At 39.6% G+C, this 13,428-nt stretch overlaps 1 protein-coding gene across 1 annotated transcript; it reads right to left on the reverse strand.

Moving 5' to 3' along the window:
- Nucleotides 1-1,103: 1,103 nt before the first annotated feature.
- On the reverse strand, nucleotides 1,104-12,478 carry rbm14b (RNA binding motif protein 14b). The gene is made up of 4 exons (XM_051711812.1): nucleotides 12,393-12,478; nucleotides 9,940-10,292; nucleotides 3,178-4,168; nucleotides 1,104-2,759 (listed from the first exon to the last, which is right to left on the reverse strand). Exons 2-4 carry the CDS (start codon nucleotides 10,286-10,288, stop codon nucleotides 2,453-2,455), a joined length of 1,647 nt encoding a protein of 548 aa, XP_051567772.1. The 5' UTR covers nucleotides 10,289-10,292; nucleotides 12,393-12,478; the 3' UTR covers nucleotides 1,104-2,452.
- Nucleotides 12,479-13,428: the final 950 nt, after the last annotated feature.

Here is a 13,428-nt window from a genome sequence, read left to right on the forward strand (position 1 = left end):
ACGCGGTCAAGGCGCACACGCTATCAGGGTGCACGACAGGCAGAAAGGGGGCGAGGCACAGTACTTTTACCTGAATGGAGAGAGAGAACTTCCCGTGCATTGCCCGACGTTAACTTTCTTTCCCCCCAACCAGCACTGTGCATGGTGTTCACAGTTCCATAGGGACCTAGTTCAGTTGGAACAGTCACATCAGTAAGTGTTCGTTTTATGGGGCTTGAAACAAGAAAACAAAAAGGAAGCATGCAAAAAGCAAAGCCACTGCTATAGAAGCAGAAACGAGTGAAGGTATATGGAATTAAATTTGTCTTAAATTTACATGTGCACTCAGCCCCATCACGTAAAACATCAGAAAAGCAATTGCAAAATGGTCTAACAGTGCTAGTGTCACCTGACACTCACACATAAATAACGTTTTACAATATGCAAAACTGCTCGCATCTTAAAATCTAGTCACAAATTGTCATTGTACCCCACACCCATTACAAAAGCTGCATGCGGACTTTGGGTGGCTAAAAGGGACCAAAAGCTGGGCAGAAGAATTTGTTGCTCCTGTAGGGGGTTTGGTATGGTGGGGTGGGGTATACAGTGGGGTTGCCCCCAGACTTACCCCATCCACAGAGACAGGGGTGAGATTAGGATCAGTCTCTAGTCCTTAAGCTTCTTTTCAGGATTCCGATTCGTACGAGTCTGGTCTTTCACAAAGGAAAAACAATCATGAAACATCAAATGGCAAAAATAGTAAAAGCTCCAGCAAAAGCTCTAGTGTTTCCTCTTTAAATGATTGGGCAGGCTCTTTATTTGAAGTCTTGTTATATAGTCAGTATAGATTGTGTATAGTCTTCACTTCTGAGAACACTTGTGGCAAAAATAATTACCATGATAGAAACTACAAACGTGAATGTCGATGCAAAACATTTAGTAAGATTCACATTCACACATTGACATCCTCATCACATACTGTAGGTTTGAATAGGGGCTTGGTAAACGAATGACATACTGGCACTAAATGAGAGGCAGATGCAATGAGAGATGAAGAGAGATGCAGTGAGGGTCAACTATGGAGTTTCAGCAGCGAAAAGAGCAGGAAGACTGAAAGAAACTGATAGGAATCTCCCAATGCATTTAATTCCAAATCACAGCACCACAAAATATACAGCACTTAAGTGTAGCCTTAATCCAGTTTCACATTATAAGACTACAGATAAAAAAAATAAAAAAAAGCAAATCTTTAATACATTTCACTACTAAGGCATAAGAATCATAGGCCACTGAAAAACATGATTTTGGCAGGCTTTCTTTTTTTGGCTATAAACAATCATTGCGTAAAAAAAACGAAGTATATCTCGCTTGCAGCTGTAAACAAAAGTAAAAAAATTAAAAGGAGTATGTTTCTTTAAATGAATATTGAGTCCCTTATAACTACTTTTATATATAAAAAAACATGATAGCATTAAAAAAACAGATTCTACGATTAATTTTGTGGCAGTAAGTCGGTGAACGTAGAGACGCTCCTATAAGACAGACAGGCCGGAGGGCCAATCCCAGCAAATGCCTAGCTACACCTTCATGATTAGGTATTTCCCATACATCCCCATATTTATGGAAGTAGCTACATAAAGTAGGAGGGGAGAGAAGTCACAGTGTCTTTCAGCTTTCAGGATGGGTGGACAGGGATGGAAGGGAGGGGTTAAAGGTCATCACTAAGGTTTCCCCCATCTGGGATGTAAGGGATGTGTACGTATGTGCGTGTGGATCGAGGTTGCTTCCCTGTGCACGTGTACATGTCCTATTGTGACAACCAACGGAAAGCATACAAGCTACGCCACAGTCCCAGAGAAAAACAAGAAACACTCACAAAGACATGTAAAACACTGTCCAACCCTGGTCCTACACTTCACACCCCTTTGGAGTAAACATACATTCAAACTTATTGAAATGTTTCGAAATCTAATTTCTCAATAACTATATGAATATGTAAACTGGTTACGTTCATATAACAATTTCAAGCAATGTTTAAAAATATCAAGTACAGTATCATTCATAGACTACAAACACTTATGAATATAAAAGTTTAAAATCATCATGGCTAATGCCTAATCTACCCCCTACCCCTAATCTACACCTAACTGGCAATAGATTTAAGGTCAGTGGACATTTCTTAAACAGACCACTGATGTGTTTCATTGGTAAAGTGTGCAGGAATGAGAGCATGCAGTTTCCCTTTTTCAGCCCCGACTGCACCGGTGTGTGATCAGAACCAAGGTTAGAGATTCCAGTCTATAAGTAAAACCAACACACCCACCATCTTAAACCCAAACACACACACACACACACACACACACACACACACACACACACACACACACACACACACACACACACCTCTGTTTGTTTTTCTGACACACACACAGGCAGCACAAGGAAAGGAGAGGCAGAAAGGACGTGGAGCACACTATCGGAAGGGTGTTTCAGGGGTGTGTAGGGCGAGTTCGGGGCGGCGGAGGAGGGGCTCCTTGTGCGACGGCGGAATCGGCGGAGGCTCATACACGCGGGGTGTTGCCATTGCGATGGCGGCAGGCACGGGGGCGGCGGGCAGCACTGGCCTGAGAGTGTCGAGCGTTGCTACTTGTTGAGCGGGCACACCAGACAGGGTGGATAGTCCAGGCATCGCCGCAAGGGGGTTGTGAGATGGGTAGGCATACTGGTACTGTGGGAAGTGCTGCAGCTGCTGGTACTGCTGGTAGTATTCGGCGTAGTATCTGAGAGAAACAGAGGAGAGGAAACGCACGTGCACATCCACACAGACAGGGAAAGAGAGACAGAAATCACATAGACAAACATGCCGAAACACACACACGCACGCACGCACACATATATACATATATATATATACATATATACATATATATATATATATATATATATATATATACACACACACACACACACACACACACCATTAGACAGGGAGGAAAAACATAAAAGACACAAACACATTTGCGCACAGACACACATACACAGATCACCCCCATAGTAAATTAGTACTAAAACAGCCAGTATTGATAAAATATTCCATGACAGGTCTTCACTAAATTTACTACAAGATTAACTAAATCAAATAAATGTTATCATTCATTATCTCTCTCTTATTCCAAAGTTTATTGCTAGTCAATTTACCTGGCTATAGGGTCGTCTTCCTGTGCAGAAGCTTCCTCTCGACCAGCTGGAGTAGGTAACAAGGCTCTGCGTTTGGCCCTCTGGTACATAAATGGCTTCATAACAGGGTCTGGCAGCAAAGGGGCTGATCTTCTTAGTGGACTCCGGTCTCTCTCTCCTGACTTGGAGCTGGTATGTTGCTGTTCAGCTAGCATTTGCTGTCCTTGTGCAAAGTAGTGTGCCCTTGCTGCCTCGAAGAAAGCTGCTGGATCAGCTGCCCCCAGAGCCCCGTAAGCTGGGGTAGCACTGTAGAGAGCTGGTGCTACTGTATAGGCTGGGTTAACAGCAGTAGCAGCAGCCTCCATGCTGTGCGCCGCGGCTAGGAACACTGGATTAGCAACCGCCGACGCATAAACCTGTGGACCATACGCAGCGGCAGCAGCGGCAGCTGCAACTGCACCACTCGTCATCTGTCCATAAAGAGCTGGGTTAACAGAGCCATACATCTGCGCAGCAGCAGCAGCACCGGTGCTGAGTGCCTGATTTGCAACTGTCCCACTGTAGAACTGATTGGCAACTGTTCCATACACTTGACTGGCTAGTGCTCCATAGACGGCTGGAGCCACCGCTGTTCCTCCCTCTGCCCTCGCACCAGCTGTAAGTCCAGTCAGAGCAGCGTAAGTGGGGTCAAAGGTAGAGGTGTTGTACACAGAATTGTGGACACTCTGTTGAACCTGCAACGGCAGGCCAGCAGCTGCAGCAGCCGCAGCGGCTAGCACGGCTGCTTGGCTCTGATATTGCTCCAGGGTGGGCTTCCCAGCAGGGCATTCACCTGCGTAGTGACCCTGTTTGCCGCAGCTTACGCATGGGATCTTTCCAGTAGGGGCCTGCTTACTTGGCTGAACTTTGGAGAGCTCCACTGATAGTGGCCGGCCTTTGAAGGAGGTCCCATGCAAAGCCTCGATAGCCTGCAGGGCGTCTTCCTTGTTTTCCATATGTACAAAGGCATAACCTGCAGAAGAAGACAGCCTTTTTGTTAAGGAATCCAACTAGTAAGTGAGAACCAATCAGAACCACATGGAACCCTGTATGCACTCTAATCCATAAGGAGGCTTCACATGAGCATTAATAAATACATTGAACTCTACGGACTGAAGCATCAGCTTCATTCAGCTTTACCTCTGGCACCACATTGCGCTTCTGTCAAGCATTGTAACGTGGCTCGTAAAGTTCTAACAATTTCAACTCTGAGGTTTTATTTCAAAGTGGCAGCCAATGATTACCAGTCTATCTTTGCAATGACAGGTTGATTTTCATACTTTTTTACCTCACTAATGATGCCTTAAAGTATAAAGCAAATATATATATATATATATATATATATATATATATATATATATATACACACACACACACACACACACACACACACACACAGCACAGGTTGCTGAACCCATTTGAATTTGCCACAGAATTTGCCATACATACAAACAAGAGATGCACTGATACAACTTTTTCTCTCCCAACCCGATTGTGATACCTGAAATCTCAATATCGGCCGATACCGATCCCAATCCGATACCAGTGTTGTTGTTTCTTAATCAGTGTAGAATATCTATACCTCACAGTATGATATTAATTGGGGGTACTCTATTATATATAAAGAAACGCAACCCTCTAACTACAAATTATTTCAATATAAATGTATAGCCTATAATATATATTGACAATTATTAATTATTAATTATTGACATTTATCATTTTATAATACAAGAGTAATATATTTCAGTCATGAACCTTTAACTTTAAAATCCTCAAGCTTGACTTCCACACCTGGAGTCGCAAGTTAGAATCCAGGGCATGCTGAGTGACTCCAGTCAGGCTTCCTAAAAAACCAACTGGCCTGGTTGCTAGGGTGAGTCACGCTGGGTTAACCTCCTCGTGGTCGCTATAATGTGGTTCTTGCTCTCTGTGGAGTGCGTGGTGAGTTGTGCATGGATGCCACGGAGAACAGCATGAGCCTCCACATGCGCTACGTCTCCGCAGTAACGCACTCAACAAGCCACGTGATAAAATGCACGGACTGATGGTCTCAGACACCGAGGCAACTGAGATTCGTCCTCCGCCACCCGGATTGAGGTGAGTCACTACGCCACCACGGGGACTTCAAGCACATTGGGAATTGGGCAAAACCTTCAAGCTTATATTTTGAAGGTCGGATCGCTCCAGGAAGTCCTTTAAGTGTCTGTATGTAGGCTTGTTCACAGTAGTTTAGTTCATTTCTTATTCATAATCTGGTGAAATGCTTTTCTGGTGCTGTTCTCAATGCATGTTATAAGCGAACCAAACTACTGGGCATTTACATCTAAGATGTTGTTCGTGTGGTGCACTCAAATAGCAGCGAATGCATCACCAGCCTGTGCATACTTACGTGTGTGTCAACAGAGCCGCTCCATTCACACGCTGGGCATGCATGCTATATATTAGCCTTCTGTGATACACAAAGCTATTGCATGTCTATAAGAGGCTGAGAATAAAATGCACGAGTCATATGGACTACTTTACTTGTGCTTTTATGGTTCTATTATGTAATTTTTGGAGCTTGACAGTAGTGCCCAACCGATTTATCGGCCGATATTAGCCTTTCATATAATGTATCGGCGTATATTTTACCGATATGAAAACTTTTTTCAGAACATATAATGCAGAAAACAATGCTTTAGAATTGGTGTCATAGCGTAGTTTGTCCAGCAGAGTGTGCTCCGACTCCATTGTTTACAGAGCTGACTCTGAGCTGACGGTGGCTCTACAGACAGGGCGGAGTTAAGCCATGTCTCGGTAAGTTAACTAGTTTGTGAAATACATAATGGAAACTTAATAAAAAATGACCCCATCATTTTCCCTTTTCAATATAACTAATATAACATTAACCTTGTCCCTGACAAGCATATCACTCATGTCTGTTTGCTGTTAGCCAGCTATAGTTTGTCAGTGCAGTAAGTAATGTAGCAGACTGAAAGTTAAGCGAGCATCTTTTTGCAGCTCAGCAGACAACAGTGCGGTGGTGGATTGTGTCTGATGAGTGTTGATTTCATGCTATGTTGTTATGTAGTTGGTGAGACACAATGCTGGAAAGTAAAATAAACAACGTCCATCTTTTACTCTCCGTGACAACGAGCTTATAGCTAACTAGCTAATCACGTAGCTACTTTCAGTAACTACGTTTCCATCCAAGGATTTTTTGCGAAAAAAGTTTTAGCGCATCAAAATAAAGTTGATAGATACGCAAATAATCACTAAAATTTCACAAGTGTCGACATAATATTTTTCCATTTAACTCTAGCGCATAAATTATGTCGATACATCAAATGTCGCGAAAAACTGATTTGGAAACACTTTTTGTCGAGAAAATTGTCATTAACGCAAAAATGTATTGTCAAATGACAGAATTTACCCCAATCGTTAACCTGTGTTAATCATGACGATAAGGAATACATTCCTGAAAGCCAATTTATTGTACGTGATTATGGATTGATCTTAACGGCATATAGTTCTGATGCCGCACACGACACTTCCAGGAGTGCCAACACAAATATCTCGCATCAAGACATGCACATTGACAAGTGCACGGAGAACAAATGAGTGGCCACTCTTTGCGATTAATTTAATCGCGGTAGACATCCGTTTATTTATTAAAGTTGCTTTTACACACCATTCAAAATAATAGACAGCAGTCACGGAATTAGCCCATAATACAAAAAACATATCTTTGTGCACAGAAATTATGTTTTAAATTAAAAATAAATACACACTACTAGAAGAAAAGCTTCAGTGTGCTTTTTTGAAACACTAACATAGCCCAATTATATTAAATTATTATTTAGCTTACTTTTGAAAAAATGCTGGCAAAATTCCCTGTATTAAATTAATTACCAAACGAAAAACGCATTAAATTAAACAAATAAATTATCAAACGAAACAAGTTATATTTTTAGGCCTATATAGGCCTTTTCTTTACACAAACTTAAATGACCCGTACCCTGGTCTGTAGACGAATAAAATCGGCTGAATGACATTTGTCCAATGCGGAGTTCACTTTCAGAAAACGAGCTTTTGAACCTTTTAAAACTTTTAAATATTTTAAATCTAATCCTCTTTACCTCGGATCACATTTGCTGAGCTTCTTCAGAAAATGTAAATTGCATTATGACGCTAAAATTAATTTTAGATGATAATCAAGTTCAGTTGGTCGTTAAAAGTTGTGGGACAAATATACGGGACAAAATGCAGTTGAGATGGCGATGCTTTAGATTAGATAATTGTTCAAAATAGCCTACTGAATATCAGGAATGTATAATATGTAAACCCTGATATTACACTGCATCAGTTTTTCTTTAATAGCTGTGCACACAGCATATACACATCGACGGATGGTCCTTATACTAAGACCGAAAATTTCCCCATTACTTGGTGCAGGTTGCCAGCTTGAACAGGGCCATGGCGATTCGCTTTTGGGTCAGAACCGGTGGCAACCTGCAATAGGCGCAACATCAGGACCAATATTACAGCCCTATCAGAAGGGCAACTGCTCCCTTTTGATTGCAATTCCTCCTCTTCTAATTGCATTTATTTGTGAAATTAAAATGACAGTAAGCTGTCTAATTTCAATGAATTGTCTCAGTACTCTCCCCATTTTACCAAAACTTCGGAGGAAAAAAATTAGGGACATCTGGAAAGCAAATTAGCGATAAACACACATTTCTGTATGGAAATAAACCAAAACTTGTGCGACAAAGTGTTTTTTAGGCATGACGTCATAACGCAAACCATTTTTATCGATAAAAGACCATTTGAATGGAAAGGCAGAAGACGGCAAATTTCACAAAAAATGTTTTACGCATTTTCACTTTTCACCAAAATAGCGTGAAAAGTGGATAAAAACTAGGCTATAGTTGTCAGCTGAGTGGAAGCTAAGTTGTAAACATGTATTCACCAAACTGTTTTGTTCAGGAGTCACAGTTTGTTACCCCCTTCAACCGAACAATTCCAGTCATTGCATTTATAAAATGTAATATTTAAAAGTCTGGTTTTCCACCGATGAAAGTTTCCCCTGAACTTGTATAGCAGAATACGGTGTAACACTGCTGCTTATCTGTTTATCTTGACTCAGCAGTATTAATATAGTCAGCATTTGACTGATACTAAACAGTGCTGATGTTTATTTAGCTATTTATTGTATTTCTATTTATTCTTTATTTTAATAGTCAGCATTTGCCTGATACTAAACAGTGCTGATGTTTATTTAGCTATTTATTGTATTTCTATTTATTCTTTATTTTCTTAGTGTTCATTTCTAGAATTTGTTGACAATGTATAATAATAATGTAAAATATTCTTTGATAAAAAATATTTAAGAAATCAGCCTTCTGAGTACCTTTGCATAGTCATATCAGTGCAAAATCGGTGAAAAATCCACATAGAAAAGGTCTGTTTTCATTCCAGCTCAAAAATTAAATATATCGGCCACCATATCGGTAATTGGTCCCTCTCTAAAATCAGTATCGGTCTCAAAAATCCCATGTCGGTCGGGGTCTACTTGACAGTAATGAACATGACTAAAACACAGTATCGGATCTGGATCAGGCTTGTCGGGCCAATACCCGATCAGTCTAAAAACATCAGTATTGGAGCGTCCCTATTACAAACCATTATGAAAACCCCAAATGGCTCATGATTAAACTAATTCAAAACATTATATAACTGCCCCACCATTCTAAACAGCATTGATGAAGAAAACGGGAGGGAACATTGTGCCATACACAGACATACATTTGAAGGCTTTCCACCCAAACAAAAATGTACCATGGATTTACTATAATAACTAACGGTATTGTAATTTTTTTTGGCAGAAATGTGATATTTATTCTAAATATTATTATTTATATAGCTCTATTAAATACATTAGCGGAGTAGGGGAATATATGCTAATTCGTTTTTGTTACAACTATGGCAGGTTAAATTTTTTAGAATATTTTAACTTCTGAAGTTAAAATATTTCATTACATATGATTGTGCCTTAAAATATGTATGTATTTACACATTTATTACACTTCCTACATTACATGTTTTTTTTATATGCACTTGTGCAGTTTACATTGAGTTTACATTGATATGTATAACATAAATTGTTACTTTTTCTTTAAGCGAATCGGCAACTCCGCAAGCACATGCTTACGGTTGAATGAGCGTGGCGCATATCAGAGCCTTTCTATGCTAGGCCTACAAGCTGAGCATAAAATAGCATAACGTGGTGCTCCCACAGACATTCTATGGTGGTACACTTTTTATGGATGTCTATGGAGGAGATGCTTCAGTGTGCTGAATAAACTGCTTTTGTGAGGAAACAGCTCATCACTTAATGAACTGATCGCCTGTCCGCTAATCTTCAACATGTTTTACACTAAACAATCCATTTGGAATGAACTGTGTGTGGAGTTTACTATGATAAAATGTATGTTTTGTCCAATCATATCATATATACAATAATATCATATAATACACTAATAATATTACTATGAATATTTTCTCTCCTTAAAAAGGAAATTAAAAATAATTTTTTCACAGGCGCTACCAAATTAGATAATGGTGCCACCACTTTCAAATATTAATCTGGAGCCCTGCAATGAGCTGAGCATTGACGCCCCGCTGCGAGTCATGTGGAAGGCACATAAGAACAGAAAGATACTTTTAACTACTTGTGATAATTTTTCTGTAAGCTCTCACCTTTCACCTTGTCACACTCCAAAACTTTGCCAAAAGTCTGAAACAGCTCCTGGAGGTCTTCTGTGGTGCACATACTGCTCAGATTACCCACAAAAACCTTTGTGGAATGGAGTGGGCGTCCCCGGGACTCCTCGACCACTAGGTTACGGCCTTTGAACTCTCTGCCACTGAGCTCCCTAATTGCACGTTCGGCAGCACCCTCTCCTTGTAGGTGGACAAAAGCGAACTGCCTCAAGACGCTGCAGCTAACCACCTGTCCGTATGATTCAAAGATGGCTGACAATTCTTCTTGCGTAGTGTCCAGGGCCAGGTTCCCAACAAAGAGCTTAACCGTGTGGCCCTTATCCATTGTGCTGTAAAGATTTCAGAAGTAAAAGCAGTGGTGTCAGAATATTTTACAACGTGGGTGGGGCTTATTAGGGAAAAGGTCTCTGAAAACTAGCGATTCACTTAAAATAAAGTACTGTGGAGGTACTAGTGGTGGACCGATATGTCGGTTTAACCGGATAATCGGTGCAGATAGTTGCTTTTTTGTTTTGTTTTTTATTCCTCCTGGTTCCAATGTTGCCGGCGCTGGAGGAATCTACAGTTAGAAACTCTAGTTTTTACAGTATAACAGTGGCCTCCAGAGGTAAGATAAATTATTTTGATCTGATAATTAAGTGTTCTAATTTGAAGCGAGGACATGCAAAGAAAAATGCGACTATATGGAAATGTGCCCCATCAGCAGTTACATCCTGTCTCTAACTTCAATTCTTGTGAATAATAATAAACCACATTCCTCATTAAACCTCATCTGGTTATGTATACATTATATCTAAACAAAACCCTTCATCTGGTGAATATATATAAAAAGCTTAATTTGGTAAATACTTAAATGCAGATCATTGTAACAGAGCCAAGTCTTAGTTATTTCAAAATAAGAGTCCCTTATGTGTTTTGGGCTTGTTTATAGTTAAAAGTCCCACGTTATGTACCAAATAAAGAAAAAAATTCTGGTTATAACTTGGATTTTGGTTGAACAATAAACTGCATCTGGGATTTTATTCGTTTTAGACTCTTGTTACTTCTATGTCTGTGCTCATCATAGTAACAAACTTGTAAGACTCTCTGTCTACCGTTGAACACAAACGCAAATATTTTAATGGAGATATTATGTCTGATTGTCCATACAAAAAGCAAACAAAGGCCGCTTAAAAGTAATCCATAACACTCCAGTGTTTTAGCACGTCTTCTGAAGCAATCCAATCGAATCTCCCTTTTCACTATAAAGCTTGACATCAGAAGTCTCCTTGATGATTTCTTGATTACATATTCTAGCTCTATCTAGCTCATGCGTCAAGAAACACTAGGAATTGTAATCGAGCTTGAAATCATGATCGTTCCTAGAGGCTGTACAGCAAAAATGAGTTAAATTTTGATTGGTTAAACAAACTGAATCGCTGCAGAATGCATGGATTATACCACTGGAGTCTTATGGATTAATTTTGTCATTTTTGGTGCTTCAAAGTTTTGGTCACCGTTCACTTTCACTGTATAGACAAACAGACATAATTTTTCCATTAATATATCTTCGTTTGTGTTCTGCAGAAGGAAGAAAGTCATACGAGTTTGAGACGACATAAGAGTGAGCAAATGATGATAGAATTATCATTTTGGGGGGAAATATTCCTTTAATCTTTTCATAACAATGTCTTGAAAAAAATATTATCATGCTAAATGAAACTTAGGTTAAGCTAGCTAGCACACAACATACATGCATTAAAATTACTTAACACATTGTTCAAGGCTGATCATAAATTAAAATATTTATTTAATAGTACAGACAATGAAATAAGAGCAGGCACAAAACCACAGCAATCTGGTGACGCAGTGCACGCGGAGTAAACACGTTCACTTCCTCAATGTTCCGGCGTACGAACACACTCATGAACATAGGATAACTATATTCTTCTAGCGTTCCAAAATAAAAATAAAAAATCTAATTCATCTGTTTTTAACGACCGCTCAGGCCTATAAATATGAGAAAACGCTGACTTGACGCTCCCTTTATAACAGTCTGGCGTCAACAACATGAGTAACGCGTGTCGAGTGATTTTACACTGAATGTTACAGTTCTGACACCAGATGTTTACAAAACACTCCCGATATCTGACGTGAATTACAGCGCAAAGGACTGCAGTGACACAATCTATTGTCATATTTTCATTAAGCATTAGCGCATATTCATTCTTTCCAACAGAACTCAATAGATGACTCATTTTGTTGGGATTTTGGGGTGTCCCCGCTCCTCCAAACCCTCCGCGTTTCTCCATAAATCACACTGCAGGCGTAAGTATGCCATAGCGTGTTTCATTGGCAATTGTTAGTTATTGATCTATATAGGATGGTTTAGGAGGATTGGATTGTTTGAAACATAAGTATAAAGAGAGGGAAAAAATCTTCCATCTTACCTTAGCGGTGCGGGATTTCAAAATGGTCGGTCCACTTCCGTTCTTCAGAAACGCTCTCATTCTTCAGCAGTGAGGAATGAACGCATGCTGATGCGTTCACTCAGTAACTCATGCAAATTGAGACTGGGGGCTGAGAGTGTCTCTCAGCTGCTTCTACACCATGCATAAATTTGCATTTCAAAAATGTAACTAAACGTACATTTGACAAAACGCACAAAACCAACTAGAAACCCCTGAATCAGAACTATAGCGGTACCATGGTGCAGTAAAGGTAGGACTTTGATACCATAGTACAGAATGATTACCATATTCATGCACCTTAGAATGCAATGTTACTACCATGCTGCATGTCCAGATAACATGATATACACCTTCCATCATCATGATAATTGTCCCAAAACACCATAAACCATTACAAATGAAAAACAGAACAAATAAAAAGAATTTGTTACGGTTCATTTTATTAAAAATAAAAATACCATTATCTGTATAATAATCACAAACATTATAAATTACAACTGACAGAAAAATGGCTTTTTGTAAATAAAGACACTATGGCTTAGCGCTCAAGAGCTGGTTCATAAGGATACAGCTGAAGGGAAATGATTAGATTGATCTCAATCAGATGTTAAGAGCGTTAAAGAGTGAGTACAGAAGAGCTTTTTGTTCCAAGAGAGCTTTTTCAATAATTCGAGCACATTTGATAACACTTTACATTGAAAATGTTTACAAACGCCCCATACAAAACACAATCATGTTCCAGTGTTCATCACCCATGATCACCTAAACTTACTTTTCTTTCAAATTTAAATTATTTGCAATAGGGACTTCAATTTTACATAATAGATATAAGTATGTTTTTAAAGGGATAGTTCACCCCAGAATGAAAATCCTCTCATCATTTACCACCCTCATGCCATCCCAGATGTGAATTACTTTATCTTCTGCTGAACACAAATGAAGATTTTTAGAAGAATATCTCCGCTCTGTAGGTCCATACAATGCAAGTGAATGGTGATCAGAAATTTGAAGCTCC

This window comes from Myxocyprinus asiaticus, chromosome 1 (genome assembly GCF_019703515.2).
Source record: "Myxocyprinus asiaticus isolate MX2 ecotype Aquarium Trade chromosome 1, UBuf_Myxa_2, whole genome shotgun sequence".
NCBI lineage: Eukaryota > Metazoa > Chordata > Actinopteri > Cypriniformes > Catostomidae > Myxocyprinus > Myxocyprinus asiaticus.